This window comes from Xenopus tropicalis, chromosome 2, assembly GCF_000004195.4.
Source record: "Xenopus tropicalis strain Nigerian chromosome 2, UCB_Xtro_10.0, whole genome shotgun sequence".
Classification (NCBI taxonomy): domain Eukaryota; kingdom Metazoa; phylum Chordata; class Amphibia; order Anura; family Pipidae; genus Xenopus; species Xenopus tropicalis.
The window spans coordinates 29,707,512-29,720,725 of NC_030678.2; the positions used below are offsets into that span (position 1 = coordinate 29,707,512).

The window sequence follows — 13,214 nt, forward strand, 5'->3', positions numbered from 1 at the left end:
GTACCGTTAGGTAAGTCAGGTTGAAATCTGGGCGGCCATTGTGGGTGCAGGTCCTTGTCCTTGAACCTAAAGTGCTCGCAGATGTAGCATACAGAGCGGAAAGACGAGGATATGGGGTGGGTACGGATCCTACAAAGGCAATATCTTGCGGGTTTGCAGATAGGTTCAGGTGTGGGTTGAGTTTTTCTGACCTGCATATCGCTATTTGGAAAGTGGGCCATATAAACTAAGTTTTTCTAGTGTGCCCCTGGCATAACAGGGCAACACTTTAGCCATACCCCTTGCTCATTAAACTATTTAGTGTACCATGTGTATTTGATGATCCAATATAGGCAGCTCTATTTGTATGAATCGGCTAGGGACTGATTGAATAAGCAATACCCTGCGATGCAACTGCACAGTCACAATGTAAATGTTGCTTCACACATTTCTATTCATAGGGACAGTGTAAGTAGTCATGTAGTTTAAAAATGTTCTTTTTAAATTTTCTGCAACAATTTGGCAACTTCTTTGTACGTCAGTGGTTTAACATGATACCATCCATAACATTTCTGGCAATGTGTTGCGTTACATTGCTGCTGTACAAAAAAAAATCACCCTTTGTGCCTTATTCTAAGAAGCCGTAGCCAACCAGTCATTGTGCCACCTTCAGTTTCCAGCATGTGGGATTGCTCTCCATGTCTGACAATAAGCTCACTGCACAGAGTAACAGTCACTGACAAATAATGGTTTCAGGAATTTCTAAAGTACAAGACTATACGCTATTACGCAGTAAGCAGTGAAGCACACCCTACAAGCATTTCACAGTGCACATTTGTCGCACAATTTTTTTTGTTGCTCGTGTCTTTTTTGGTTGCCCACGTCTTTTTTTGTCGCCTGCGCTTTTTTGACGCGACCGTGCCCAGTTTGACACACAACAAAATCTTTATACACGTGGCACATTTTTCCGCAGCGAATTTTTACAAACGTTTTATGAAACAATTTGCCAATGTTAAATGCGGAAATTCGCTGCAGATCCATGCCTGCCGAGAAAATTCGTTCATCACTAGTCACCTTAGAGTCCCTTAACCTTTATGAGAGTACACATTCTTTTATAGTTAGTGACAGAATGTCTTGGTGACTTCCAATGACCTTATACATTAAAATAGAGAGTACAGATTCCTCCATATACTACAAAATATACAGATCAAACACAACAGCCCCATATTCTAGCCATCTAGACTTCTGTCAAACCTATTGAACTGCAGATATTATGATCAAATTTAGAAAAGATAATGGGGTATGACTGTTATACAGAACTCTACATGAGAGTTTCCCAGAAAGCTTGTCTTTTATACATACATACAGTATACCCCCTGCTGTGAAATGTAAGTATAATGGATGCCATATCAGAGTTCTATAACGTGAATAAAAGCAAAAACTACTACTAGTGACTTTAATGTTAATATCTATTTCAGTACTGGGGGTCTAGCCCTGGCAGCACAGGTCTCTAGTATATCCCCAGTTGGCTTCTATGCTTTGATCAACGCAGGGTGCTGATATGCTAGTAATGGAAGCAATATAGCAGTAAAGATAACCCATGCCAGATAACCCATGCCACACACTGTAGGTTTCATGGTTTTTTCCAACAGTGGTTTTGGATAATTGTTTGTTGGCCAGAACCAAAGTTGCTTGAATTCCTCTGACTTGTTAATGCATCAATGCCCCAAGTAAAAAACTAATGATTGCATTAAAAGTCTGCTTCATGAGTATCTGTTGCTGAAGAAATGGTTCAAAAATACTTGTTACAATAAGATTGTCCTGTTTAAGACTTGCAGAATATAGAACCTTAATCCCTCACCAAAGTATTACTTTATTCCTTTTAAAGGATAACTGAACCCTGAGGAGAATATGACACAAATGCTGTATGTTATATGCCAAACTTACTGCACCAGCCTAAAGGTTCGGCAGCTCTATAACTGGAATAATCCATGCCTTCAATTTGTCTACAGGAGCTCTCCATCTTGGATCTTGTTAGGCCATTTTTTAGTGTCAGTGGCACTGCACATGCTCAGTGTGTTCTAGGCTGCTGCTGAGATGTTAAGCTTAGGGGTCAAGGGAAATCATCCAAACATTAGAAGAAATTGAGGTTAAACCTGTACAACAAGCTGATGCCGTGGGATTGATAATTATCATTATTCTTTATTTATAAAGCACCATTCTCCCTCACTTAACAGAAATTGTACTAGAATTAGTGGTCAATTAAATGGGCCGTTACAATTGTCTTGGTGCTTTAGAGGTCGATAATATTGCCTGTGTGCTTTAGAGGCCAATTAAATTGTCTGTGTAGGAGGAAACCAGAGAAAACCCATGCAAATATGTTAAAAACATATCAACTCCCTGCAGATAGTGTCCTGGCTGGAAACTAGTATATAACTTGAATATAACTTGAATAGTATGTGTGAGTATAACAGGGACCTTAGATTGTAAGCTCCATTGTGTCAGGGACTGATAAGCATGATGAACAACCTCTGTAAAGCGCTGTGTAACCTATTAGCCTATATAAACAAGGAGTAACAATCATACAGAACAGTACCACTTGCAAGCAACACTGAACCCATCTCGTTTCATTTCAGCATTTCTCAACATAAGCAGCATTGCTTTTTGCTACAAGGGCCCTTTAAATGATATATCTGCTGCCAGAAAGCCCCAGTCCTGCTGTTTATTAAAGGCATTATCATTTTTATGAGTGACTGTTGTTATGTTTTTTTGTCATGAAAACTGCAGTTTCTGTAGAATGTTAAGATGTACCATATGCCCCGGGTTCTTTTGGAATGCCTTCTTGGAAGGTTACCACGAACGTGATGCTTGTGGAAAGAATTTAGCGAAAAAATGTGGTAGAACAAATGTAATCTATTTAAAATTGTTGTTTTGTTATGATGTGGTAGGGATCTGAGGCTCGCAGGGAAGCTTTGTACACTATATAAGGCCGGCCAGGCCAGCAGCTGCCCTCAGTGCTTTCTTATAGGCAGCGTCGGCTGCGCAAACTGCGCTCATGTAATGGAATGACGCTTAGGGGTTAATCCCTGCTGTATTAGCATGTCATGTAGCTCTACAGTGATGGGCAAAGGTCTCCACAACTACATCCCCCAGCACCCCCTACTGAGCATGTGGGGTGTTAGGCACTGTGGCCCCCCAAGTTCCTCCAATGTTAGAATCTCAAGCTCCACTTACCAGTAAACAAAGGATGTTTTTAAGATGCTTCTTACAGGCAGTTGGATCCATAATTCATAAAATAGAGCAAGAGTGGTGGTTTGCCTACCTGTGATCGAAGGATAATGGACTCTGCTTATTTATTGGTTCCCCTCTGTTTATATTTGCATTCATTTTTAAGATTTAAAACTCTATTTGAAGGCAATAAAAGACAAATTTACAGCCACCAAATTGTTAGACACCCCCGTCCTGTTGAATGTAATTCGCTAACCTTGTACCTTGGCTAGTTCTTTTCAGTACAGCAGAGCCATCTTTGTTTAGTCATGCCCAGTACGATAACCCTGGCAAAGCCACTACACAAGCTGTTGGCCAAGGGCTGCACATGAAAACACTGGGAATATGGACAAATATGGCCACATGAAGGTCTACTGAAAATACCCTGGTGCATTTTTAAGAGCAAAGAAACGCTGACCAGGTTAGTGATTGGTGTCTACCAAATTGGTATATCCATGCAATGCCTTTTAAGAGAAATTTCCTCAGTCAATATATATAAAAATGCAATAAACTTAAATACACAAGTTTCAGTGAGTCATATGGCACAATAAGCACAATATTTGCAACTGCACATGTGGCTGTGTTTGGATCTCCGTACCATAAGTTTTCTAGAAAATCATTTAAACATGAATTAAACCTAATAATATTGTTTTACCTCCAATAAGGATTAATTACTAGAATTTGAGGGCACAGTGGCGCTGTCATATTAGGACAGATTTCATTGCATTGTGTAATTATGCTTATTGCACTAGCAGATATGTATTACACTGGAGAATGAAATATGTAATGTAGAAAGTTAGTTACCCCAGGATACATACACTGTAGCCTTCATAGGGTAAAAATATAGATAGGAATTACACAGTGGTGTAACTAGATGTTACTAGACTCAAAACAAGTTCAATATAGAGCCCCAAAACATTGTTAAATAGATGCAGTCTACCAAGATATATTGAAATTGCTCATTAAGTAGGGCCTTACTGGGCCCCCTACACTCCTGGCCACCCCTGCAGGGTATGCTTCCTCTGTATTTGTGCCTCTGGAATAACAGTACAATGTATTTTTACATAATTAAAACATGGGACTCATTTATAAACACTAGGCAAATTTGCACCTGGGCAGTAACCCATGCAAGTTGACAATAAAAAAACAAACATCTGATTGGTTGCCATGGGATACTGCCCAGGTGCAAATGTGCCCAGTGTTTATAAATGAACCCCACTGTCAGGGCAATGAGCATTCAAATTCAGTGTAATAAAAGTTATGAAATGATTTCAAGGATTTGACTTATGGCCATAGGCAGACTGTTGTAACTAAGGCTGATACAATGACAAGTGTGTTAAAGTTAAAACCTCTGGAAGTGCTAATAGAAACAAAGCACAACAGGGATAGATGCCAGCACAGATCCCAAGCCAATGTTATACAATATTGCTTTGCTATACTCAATAAATGTGGGTGTATTGCTGCTGATTTCTGGGAAACAAGTAGTATCTTGGTGTCAGTTTAAAACAATACTTATTTCATTTGAACCCCCTGCACTGTGCAAATTGGACGCGCATGTTTTGAAGCAGAGCAATGGAAAGCAGCTCATGGCAGCTGTCTGATGCCTTTATTTATTGTCGTGCAAGAAACGTGGCCCATGATGCGCACTGATTGGTTTCATATGCCGCCGTCTCGCCCTTTGTACAGCACGACGCGGCCGTCTCTGCGCAGTTATGGATAAGCAAAGGCAGAAGCCAAGCAGCTATATCAGAGTATTCCCAGTGCTGTGTGCTATGCACTCTGTGTGTTACTGGCAGCCTGCTTTTCTGCCTTCACTCCAACTACAACTACAAGCTCTCTAAGTGATTAAAGCAATACAGACACTGCAGTATTGGATTTCTAATTTATCCCTTCTTGTTGCACCCCCTATGCTCACTCCTAATGTCTTTTAGCTTTATTATTATACTATATTATTACACTACATGGGATCCATATTACTGTATGGGATCCGTTATCTGGAAACCTCTTATCCAGAAAGCTCTGAATTACAGGAGCCATCTCTCATTTTATAAACAATTTCCTTTTTCTCCGTAATAATAAAACAGTACCTGTACTTGATCCCAACTAAGATATAATTACCCCTTATTGGGGGCAGAACAGCCCTATTGGGTTTATTTAATGGTTAAATGATTCCTTTTCTCTGTAATAATAAAACAGTACCTGTACTTGATCCCAACTAAGATATAATTAATCCTTATTGGGGGCAGAACAGCCCTATTGGGTTTATTTAATGGTTAAATGATTCCCTTATTGGGGGCAGAACAGCCCTATTGGGTTTATTAAATGGTTAAATGATTCCCTTTTCTCTGTAATAATAAAACAGTACCTGTACTTGATCCCAACTAAGATATAATTAATCCTTATTGGAGGCAAAACAATCCTATTGGGTTTAATTATTGCTTAAATTTTTTTTTGTTGACTTAACCCTTATCCGGAAAACTTGAAGTCCGGAGCATTCTGGATAACAGGTCCCATACCTGTCTGTCTCCTATTAATTTGAGTGTTCACTAAATATGTGTTGTTGATTAAATACATCTGAAAGTCTGTAAAAAAAAAGCAACTTCAAACAGAAGTCGTCACTTAAAATACAGCCAGCAAGTTTTCATAGAGAGAGCTGCAATTTATCAGCTATATGAAAGCTGTATGAAATCCTGTAACTAGGTAAGATCAGAGAAAGTATTGTATGTTAGACAGGAAAAGGCAGAAGGGACCTGTCAGGGTGATTGGATCTGAGTGAGCAGGAAGATCTGTCAGTCACTCAGGGGGACTCTATGAAACCCACTGCATAAACCGACCAGTAACCTGGATGAGTGGAAACAGACTCTGTAAGTGCTAATCCCAACTCCATGTGCCGCTGCGCTACTCCCAGGTTTGTCCTTTAGAATAACTCCATTCTTTACGCTTGAAAGTACAGGGCCTGAATTAGCTCAGGCAGCAGGAACTGACAACAGAGAGACAGTAGTCAAACTAGAACCCTTTAGCACAATGTACCACCCTGTTATTAAGCAGGAGAAGGGATGGGACAATCATAAACCTTAATTCACCAACTTAAAATAAAAATGTGCTCCATAAAAATAGTGTGAGCTCAGTTATCCACTACCCAAATCAGTAGAAACAGACAGGAAAAATGTAGGTATGTGGTACGAGCAGATTTGTTGGCGGTAACAGAGAAAAAAGCCAACGAGCCCTGCCTGGCTAACGGATGGTCAGTGCCTTACTGTATATATAGTTTATGTATGTGAGTGTATAGATTGGTGGGTGTGGGTTAGGTGTGCTGGGTTTACTTGGATGGGTTGAACTTGATGGACTCTGGTCTTTTTTTCAACCCTATGTGACTATGTCAGCGCTGTGGAATATGTTTGCGCTTTATAAATAAATGTTAATAATATGTAACTATATGTAGAGTCAAGGGCAAGAGAGAAATACCCACAAGCCCTGCCTGGCTAATGGTTGCTCAGCGCCTCGCTATCCCTCATAACAGTTCATACTGTAAACAATCACAGGCCCTCACAATCACAGGCCCTCCAAATATTCAATGAAAATGCTGTCGCGACTAGTGAGCAAGCATAAAAAAATCACTATATTATTGCACTTTATTATACGTTAAGGTTATTCAAATACACGGGTTTATAAATATGGTAATTATGCAGAGCGTGCAATAGAATATAAATATACTGTATAAATATTCTTTATGTGTCTGAGACATCTTTCCATTTAATAGAAATGCATGTCCATCAGTGGTTTCCATATGGGGTGGGGACCATAATTATGGGATCAGCCTGGAAGTTCTATAAATGAGTTCTGTGTACTTTTCTCTTGTACAGGCTTCATGGGCTTTACAACTGGATGCTATCCAAATAAGCAAATACTACTGATACTGTATATGATACTCCAGTTATTTCTCACTTCCAGATCTGGTCGGGCAGCAAGGTCCAAGTCCCAACTGTTTGACCAGATCTGTTCATGCTGAAGCACTTACTTGCTAGTTGTGTCACACAGAATAAAGGGAGGCACCTCCTTCAGGAATGGGGATGTAGAAAGAAGTCCCACTATAATCCTATTTCCTAAGCTTTCAGTCATTGTACAGAAAATTGTTGAACATTAGCCTTGTAATGTTGAATGGTTCCTGAAATGTTACGCAAAGCCATTCTAAAGAATCCCAAATGTCTCCCATTAGTAGAGTCAGGGTCTGGTAATGAGTGGGATGGCTGCAGGCACACACGTCTGGAATGTTTATTGTGCCAGATGTTCTGAAGATACTACTATATGTACAATAAAATCCCAGACATGTCAACAAGACTTGGAACGTGTTAAGGGGTCATGCACTAACAGCATTAATCATAGGACACTCGTGCAGTGAGATGTATGTGCTCAATGGGATTCATACAAAGCTGATACATATACACTAAAGCAATTGCTTTACAGAAGCATGGTTTCAGTTTACCACATGGATAAATAGGAGAGTTGATTGGACCACCACCTTGTAACGTCATGGGATTTTTTTTTATTTGTTATGTTAATGATTTATTTGTATACATAGCCAGTTTTGCTCAGTAAAGAAAGTCTTGGATTCACTGAGATTATGTTTTTGCTAAATTTTACATATTACATATTATTCTATAGATTGTACACCAATTTAAATCAACCCCAATTGACCAGTGTTCTGCAGAGCTCACAATCTAATCTTGGTTTCTGTATCAGACTCATAGAAAAGTCTAAATTCAATTTGCCCATGGGCAGTAACCTATAGCAACCAGTGATTGGCTTTTCTCAGATAGATGCAGGTAGAACAATGAATGCAACAATTTGATATGTTGCCAAAGGTTACTACCCATGGGCAAATTTGCCCAGTGTTGATAAATGAGCACCACTGTTTTTTGGTGAATTAAGACATTTTTATGGGTCTGATACAGAAACCGATACAGATTAATGAGCCCTAGGGGCTGATTTACTAACCCACGAATCCGACCCGAATTGGAAAAGTTCCGACTTGAAAACGAACATTTTGCGACTTTTTCGTATGTTTTGCGATTTTTTCGGCGTCTTTACGAATTTTTTGTTACCAATACGATTTTTGCGTAAAAACGCGAGTTTTTCGTAGCCTTTACGAAAGTTGCGTAAAATCTTGCGATTTTTCCGTGGCGTTAAAACTTGCGCGAAAAGTTGCGCCTTTTGCGTAGCGTTAAAACTTAAAAGGTGCGAAGTTTCGCGTAAGTTTTAACGCTACGAAAAAAGCGCAACTTTTTGCGCAACTTTTAACGCTACGAAAAATCGCAAGATTTTACGCAACTTTCGTAATGGCTACGAAAAACTCGCGTTTTTACGCAAAAATCGTATTGGTAACGAAAAATTCGTAAAGACGCCGAAAAAATCGCAAAAAAATCCGAAAAATCGCAAAATACCGATCTTTACGAAAAAAACGCAATCGGACTCATTTCGACCCATTCGTGGGTTAGTAAATCAGCCCCTTAGGGGCTGATTTACTAACCCACGAATCCGACCCGAATTGGAAAAGTTCCGACTTGAAAACGAACATTTTGCGACTTTTTCGTATGTTTTGCGATTTTTTCGGATTCTGTACGAATTTTTCGTTACCAATACGATTTTTGCGTAAAAACGCGAGTTTTTCGTATCCATTACGAAAGTTGCGTAAAAAGTTGCGCATTTTTCGTAGCGTTAAAACTTACGCGAAAAGTTGCACATTTTTCGTAGCGTTAAAACTTAACGCTACGAAAAATGCGCAACTTTTCGCATAAGTTTTAACGCTACGAAAAATGCGCAACTTTTTACGCAACTTTCGTAATGGATAGGAAAACTCGCGTTTTTACGCAAAAATCGTATTGGTAACGAAAAATTCGTAAAGAATCCGAAAAAATCGCAAAACATACGAAAAAAATCGCAAAATACCGATCATTACGAAAAAAACGCAATCGGACTCCATTCGACCCGTTCGTGGGTAAGTAAATCAGCCCCTAAGTGTTCCTACCTTGTGGTTCATCTTATGACCAACTTTACTCAGTTTATCTATGCGGTGTTCCTCATGAAAAATCTCTTCTTTAAAAGGTTAACGTTTAGTATGTTATAAGATGGCCTATTCATAGCAAGTTTTCAATTTGATACCAAGTTTTATTTTTTATTGATTCTTTCCAGCATTCAAACGGGGGTCACTGACCCCACAGCCAACAACTAGGGCTCTGTGAGGTGACAGTTTTATTGTTATTGTTACTTATTACCACTTATCTTTCTATTTGGGCCCTCCTCTGTTCATATTCCTGTCTCTCTTTCAAACCACTGCCTGTTGCTAGGTTAAATTAGACCCTAGCAAACCAGATAGCTGCTGAAATTCCAGACTGGAGAGCTGATGAACAAGAAGCAAAAAAGATTTTTGTGAATGGGGGTCACACATGCTTTGTCAAGATGCCCGTCGAGGAAAGGGTTACTGGCTAATGTTCTGGTGCTTTCTAATGAACATGAAGCAAGGCAGGTTGCTTGTGTCCAATAGTGACGGGGCCCACTAGGGACCTGAGCCACACAAGGACCATGAGAATAGGAGTGTGCAAACTGCTACTGAAGCCTCAGGAAAGGCAAAAATGTACCTTGATTTCAGGAACATGTATACACCCACCTCTTGTACTGGTAATCTGTATGTTTAATGTATACACCCACCTCTTGTACTGGTAATCTGTATGTTTAATGTATACACCCACCTCTTGTACTGGTAATCTGTATGTTTAATGTATACACCCACCTCTTGTACAGGTATCGGACCCCTTATCCGGAAACCCATTATCCAGAAAGCTCTGAATTACGGAATGCCCGTCTCCCATAGACTCCATTTTAATCAAATAATTCAGAATTTTAAAACTGATTTCCTTTTTGTATGTAGAAATAAAACAGTACCTTGTAATTGATTCCAACTAAGATATAATTAATCCTTATTGGATGCAAAACAATCCTATTGGGTTTAATTAATTAATGTTTCATTGATTTTTTAGTAGACTTAAGGTATTAATTACGGAAAGACCCCTTATCCGGAATACCCTTGGTCCCGAGCATTCTGGATAATGGGTCCTATACCTGTACTAGTAATCTGTATGTTTAATGTATACACCCACCTCTTGTACTGGTAATCTGTATGTTTAATGTCTACACCCACCTCTTGTACTGGTAATCTGTATGTTTAATGTCTACACCCACCTCTTGTACTAGTAATCTGTATGTTTAATGTATATACCCACCTCTTGTACTAGTAATCTGTATGTTTAATGTATACACCCACCTCTTGTACTGGTAATCTGTATGTTTAATGTCTACACCCACCTCTTGTACTGGTAATCTGTATGTTTAATGTCTACACCCACCTCTTGTACTAGTAATCTGTATGTTTAATGTATACACCCACCTCTTGTACTGGTAATCTGTATGTTTAATGTCTACACCCACCTCTTGTACTGGTAATCTGTATGTTTAATGTCTACACCCACCTCTTGTACTAGTAATCTGTATGTTTAATGTATACACCCACCTCTTGTACTAGTAATCTGTATGTTTAATGTCTACACCCACCTCTTGTACTAGTAATCTGTATGTTTAATGTATACACCCACCTCTTGTACTAGTAATCTGTATGTTTAATGTCTACACCCACCTCTTGTACTAGTAATCTGTATGTTTAATGTATACACCCACCTCTTGTACTGGTAATCTGTATGTTTAATGTCTACACCCACCTCTTGTACTAGTAATCTGTATGTTTAATGTATACACCCACCTCTTGTACTGGTAATCTGTATGTTTAATGTATACACCCACCTCTTGTACGGTAATCTGTATGTTTAATTTATACACCCACCTTTTGTACTGGTAATCTGTATGTTTAATGTATACACCCACCTCTTGTACTGGTAATCTGTATGTTTAATGTATACACCCACCTCTTGTACTGGTAATCTGTATGTTTAATTTATACACCCACCTCTTGTACTAGTAATCTGTATGTTTAATGTATACACCCACCTCTTGTACTGGTAATCTGTATGTTTAATGTTTACTGGTAATCTGTATGTGGGAATATGCTGGTGCTTTTTAAATAGGTATTAATAATAATACTATAATGTATGGGGCCTGTTATCCAGAATGCTCAGGTCCTGTAGCCTTCTGGATAACGGGGCTTTCCATAATTTGGATCTCCATGCTCCAAGTCTACTAAAAATCATTTAAAAATTAAATAAACCCATTATGATTGTTTTGCCTCCAATAAAGATTAATTATATCTTAGTTGGGATCAAGCACAATGTACTGTCTTTTTACAGAGAAAAAGGAAATCATTGTTTAAAAATTAATTGCTTATAATGCAGTCTATAGGAAGATTACCTTCATATAATTCAGAACTTTCTGGATAACAGGTTTCTGGATAATGGATCCCCTACCTGTACCGTATCTAGGTCTTAAAAAGTTGTCATCACATACTGATTTGATCAGATATGGAAGCCTTTGCCCCTCAGTATGGTTTTGCACAGTCCAGTACTAATTTCTAGGCAGACACTGAGGAGGGCTAATGGAAAAACTGCAGCTTCTTCCGGGATGCGGGACACCGGCACATGCTACAGGCTACTGATACTGTGCTATTTATATTCTGCATGCTTGAAAATACTTATAATTTATGTGCCATACTTCTAACTGCTATACGACACTCGCCATGCAACGTGAAGGCAGGAGAAATGTACATACTAATACACTGCACCTGCAAAGTAACCTTCTGCAAATGTCTATTATATAAGCAGTATAGGTATGGTATCCCTTATCCAGAAAGCTCCAAATTACAGGATTGCCATAGACTCCATTATAATGAAATTATTTACATTTAAAAAACTGATTTCCTTTTTCTCTGTAATAATAAAGCAGTACCTTGTACTTGATCCCAACTAAGATATAATTAATTCTTATTGGAGGCAAAACAATCCTATATGGTTTATTTAATGTTTAATGATTTTTTAGCAAACTAATGGTATGGTTATCAAAATGTCAGAAAGATCCCTTATCTGGAAAACCCCAGGTCCCCAGCATTCTAAATAACAGGTCCCATACCTGTCTCAGTATCATAGTACTCACAATATATAAATAGCAAGCATAGTTAAGAGCACAATACACTGGGGTAAGAACCAAGAGGCAGAATATAGAGAGGGCAGTAAATTCCTTACCTTCATATTCTCATTGTCAAATCCCTGAAGAAGATGCAAAGAAAACACTAAAAGGTTTGCAATGGCCCACGGTCTAATCATATTGGTACAGCGCGTTGCCAGCAGTTAAACACTGGATAGGATACAGCTGCCAATGCCCATTTTAATGTACATGTTGAGTAAGGGGAACAGTGCAGGAAGCAACCCAATAATCGAGGGGAGAGAAAGTGTGTAGATTCCCGTGGTTTTCTCTTTCAGAGAGTGAAAATGGCAGATGACGCAGGGGCAAATGTCTAAAACAAAATAAGTGGGAGTTTCTTGAGAATCTTCTCTCTTTCCGCAGAAATCTAGTGGCAGTTTATCTCCCCTGATTGCTACAGTATTTTTCCGTCATGCAAGTGAGAAATTGGTATTTTTAGCAGGGAAAAAACAGTAATCCAGATTCGTAGTCCAACTTTCTTCGCAACCTTCAAGGAAGCATGTGTCTTAAATCTGATACAGACCTTGGCAGAAAAGACAGACAAACTTTGGCTCCTCTCCCATTTAATCCTTTGCAAATTACGACAGCCAATAGGCTTCCTCTGTTCAAGCAGAGGAGGCACTGCTGAATTCTGTTAGAGCAAAGCAGGGTACCTGGAGCGTAAAACACCCAGCTGGACGGCTTTACATGAAAGAAGTTCCACATATGTATCATTTCATTACAGGAGCCTACAGGACATGCACAATACACAGAGCACTCTGACAACATTG

The 13,214-nt window shown here is 39.1% G+C and overlaps 1 protein-coding gene across 1 annotated transcript in view; it reads right to left on the reverse strand.

The window, feature by feature from the left end:
• Positions 1-13,209, reverse strand: part of vegfd (vascular endothelial growth factor D) — a 32,418-nt gene extending 19,209 nt beyond the window's left edge. Inside the window, exon 1 of the mRNA XM_002942563.5 lies at positions 12,486-13,209. Within this exon, the coding sequence (XP_002942609.3) occupies positions 12,486-12,566 (81 nt within the window). The 5' untranslated portion in view covers positions 12,567-13,209. The remainder of the gene's footprint in view (positions 1-12,485) is intronic.
• Between the last annotated feature and the right edge of the window lie 5 nt (positions 13,210-13,214).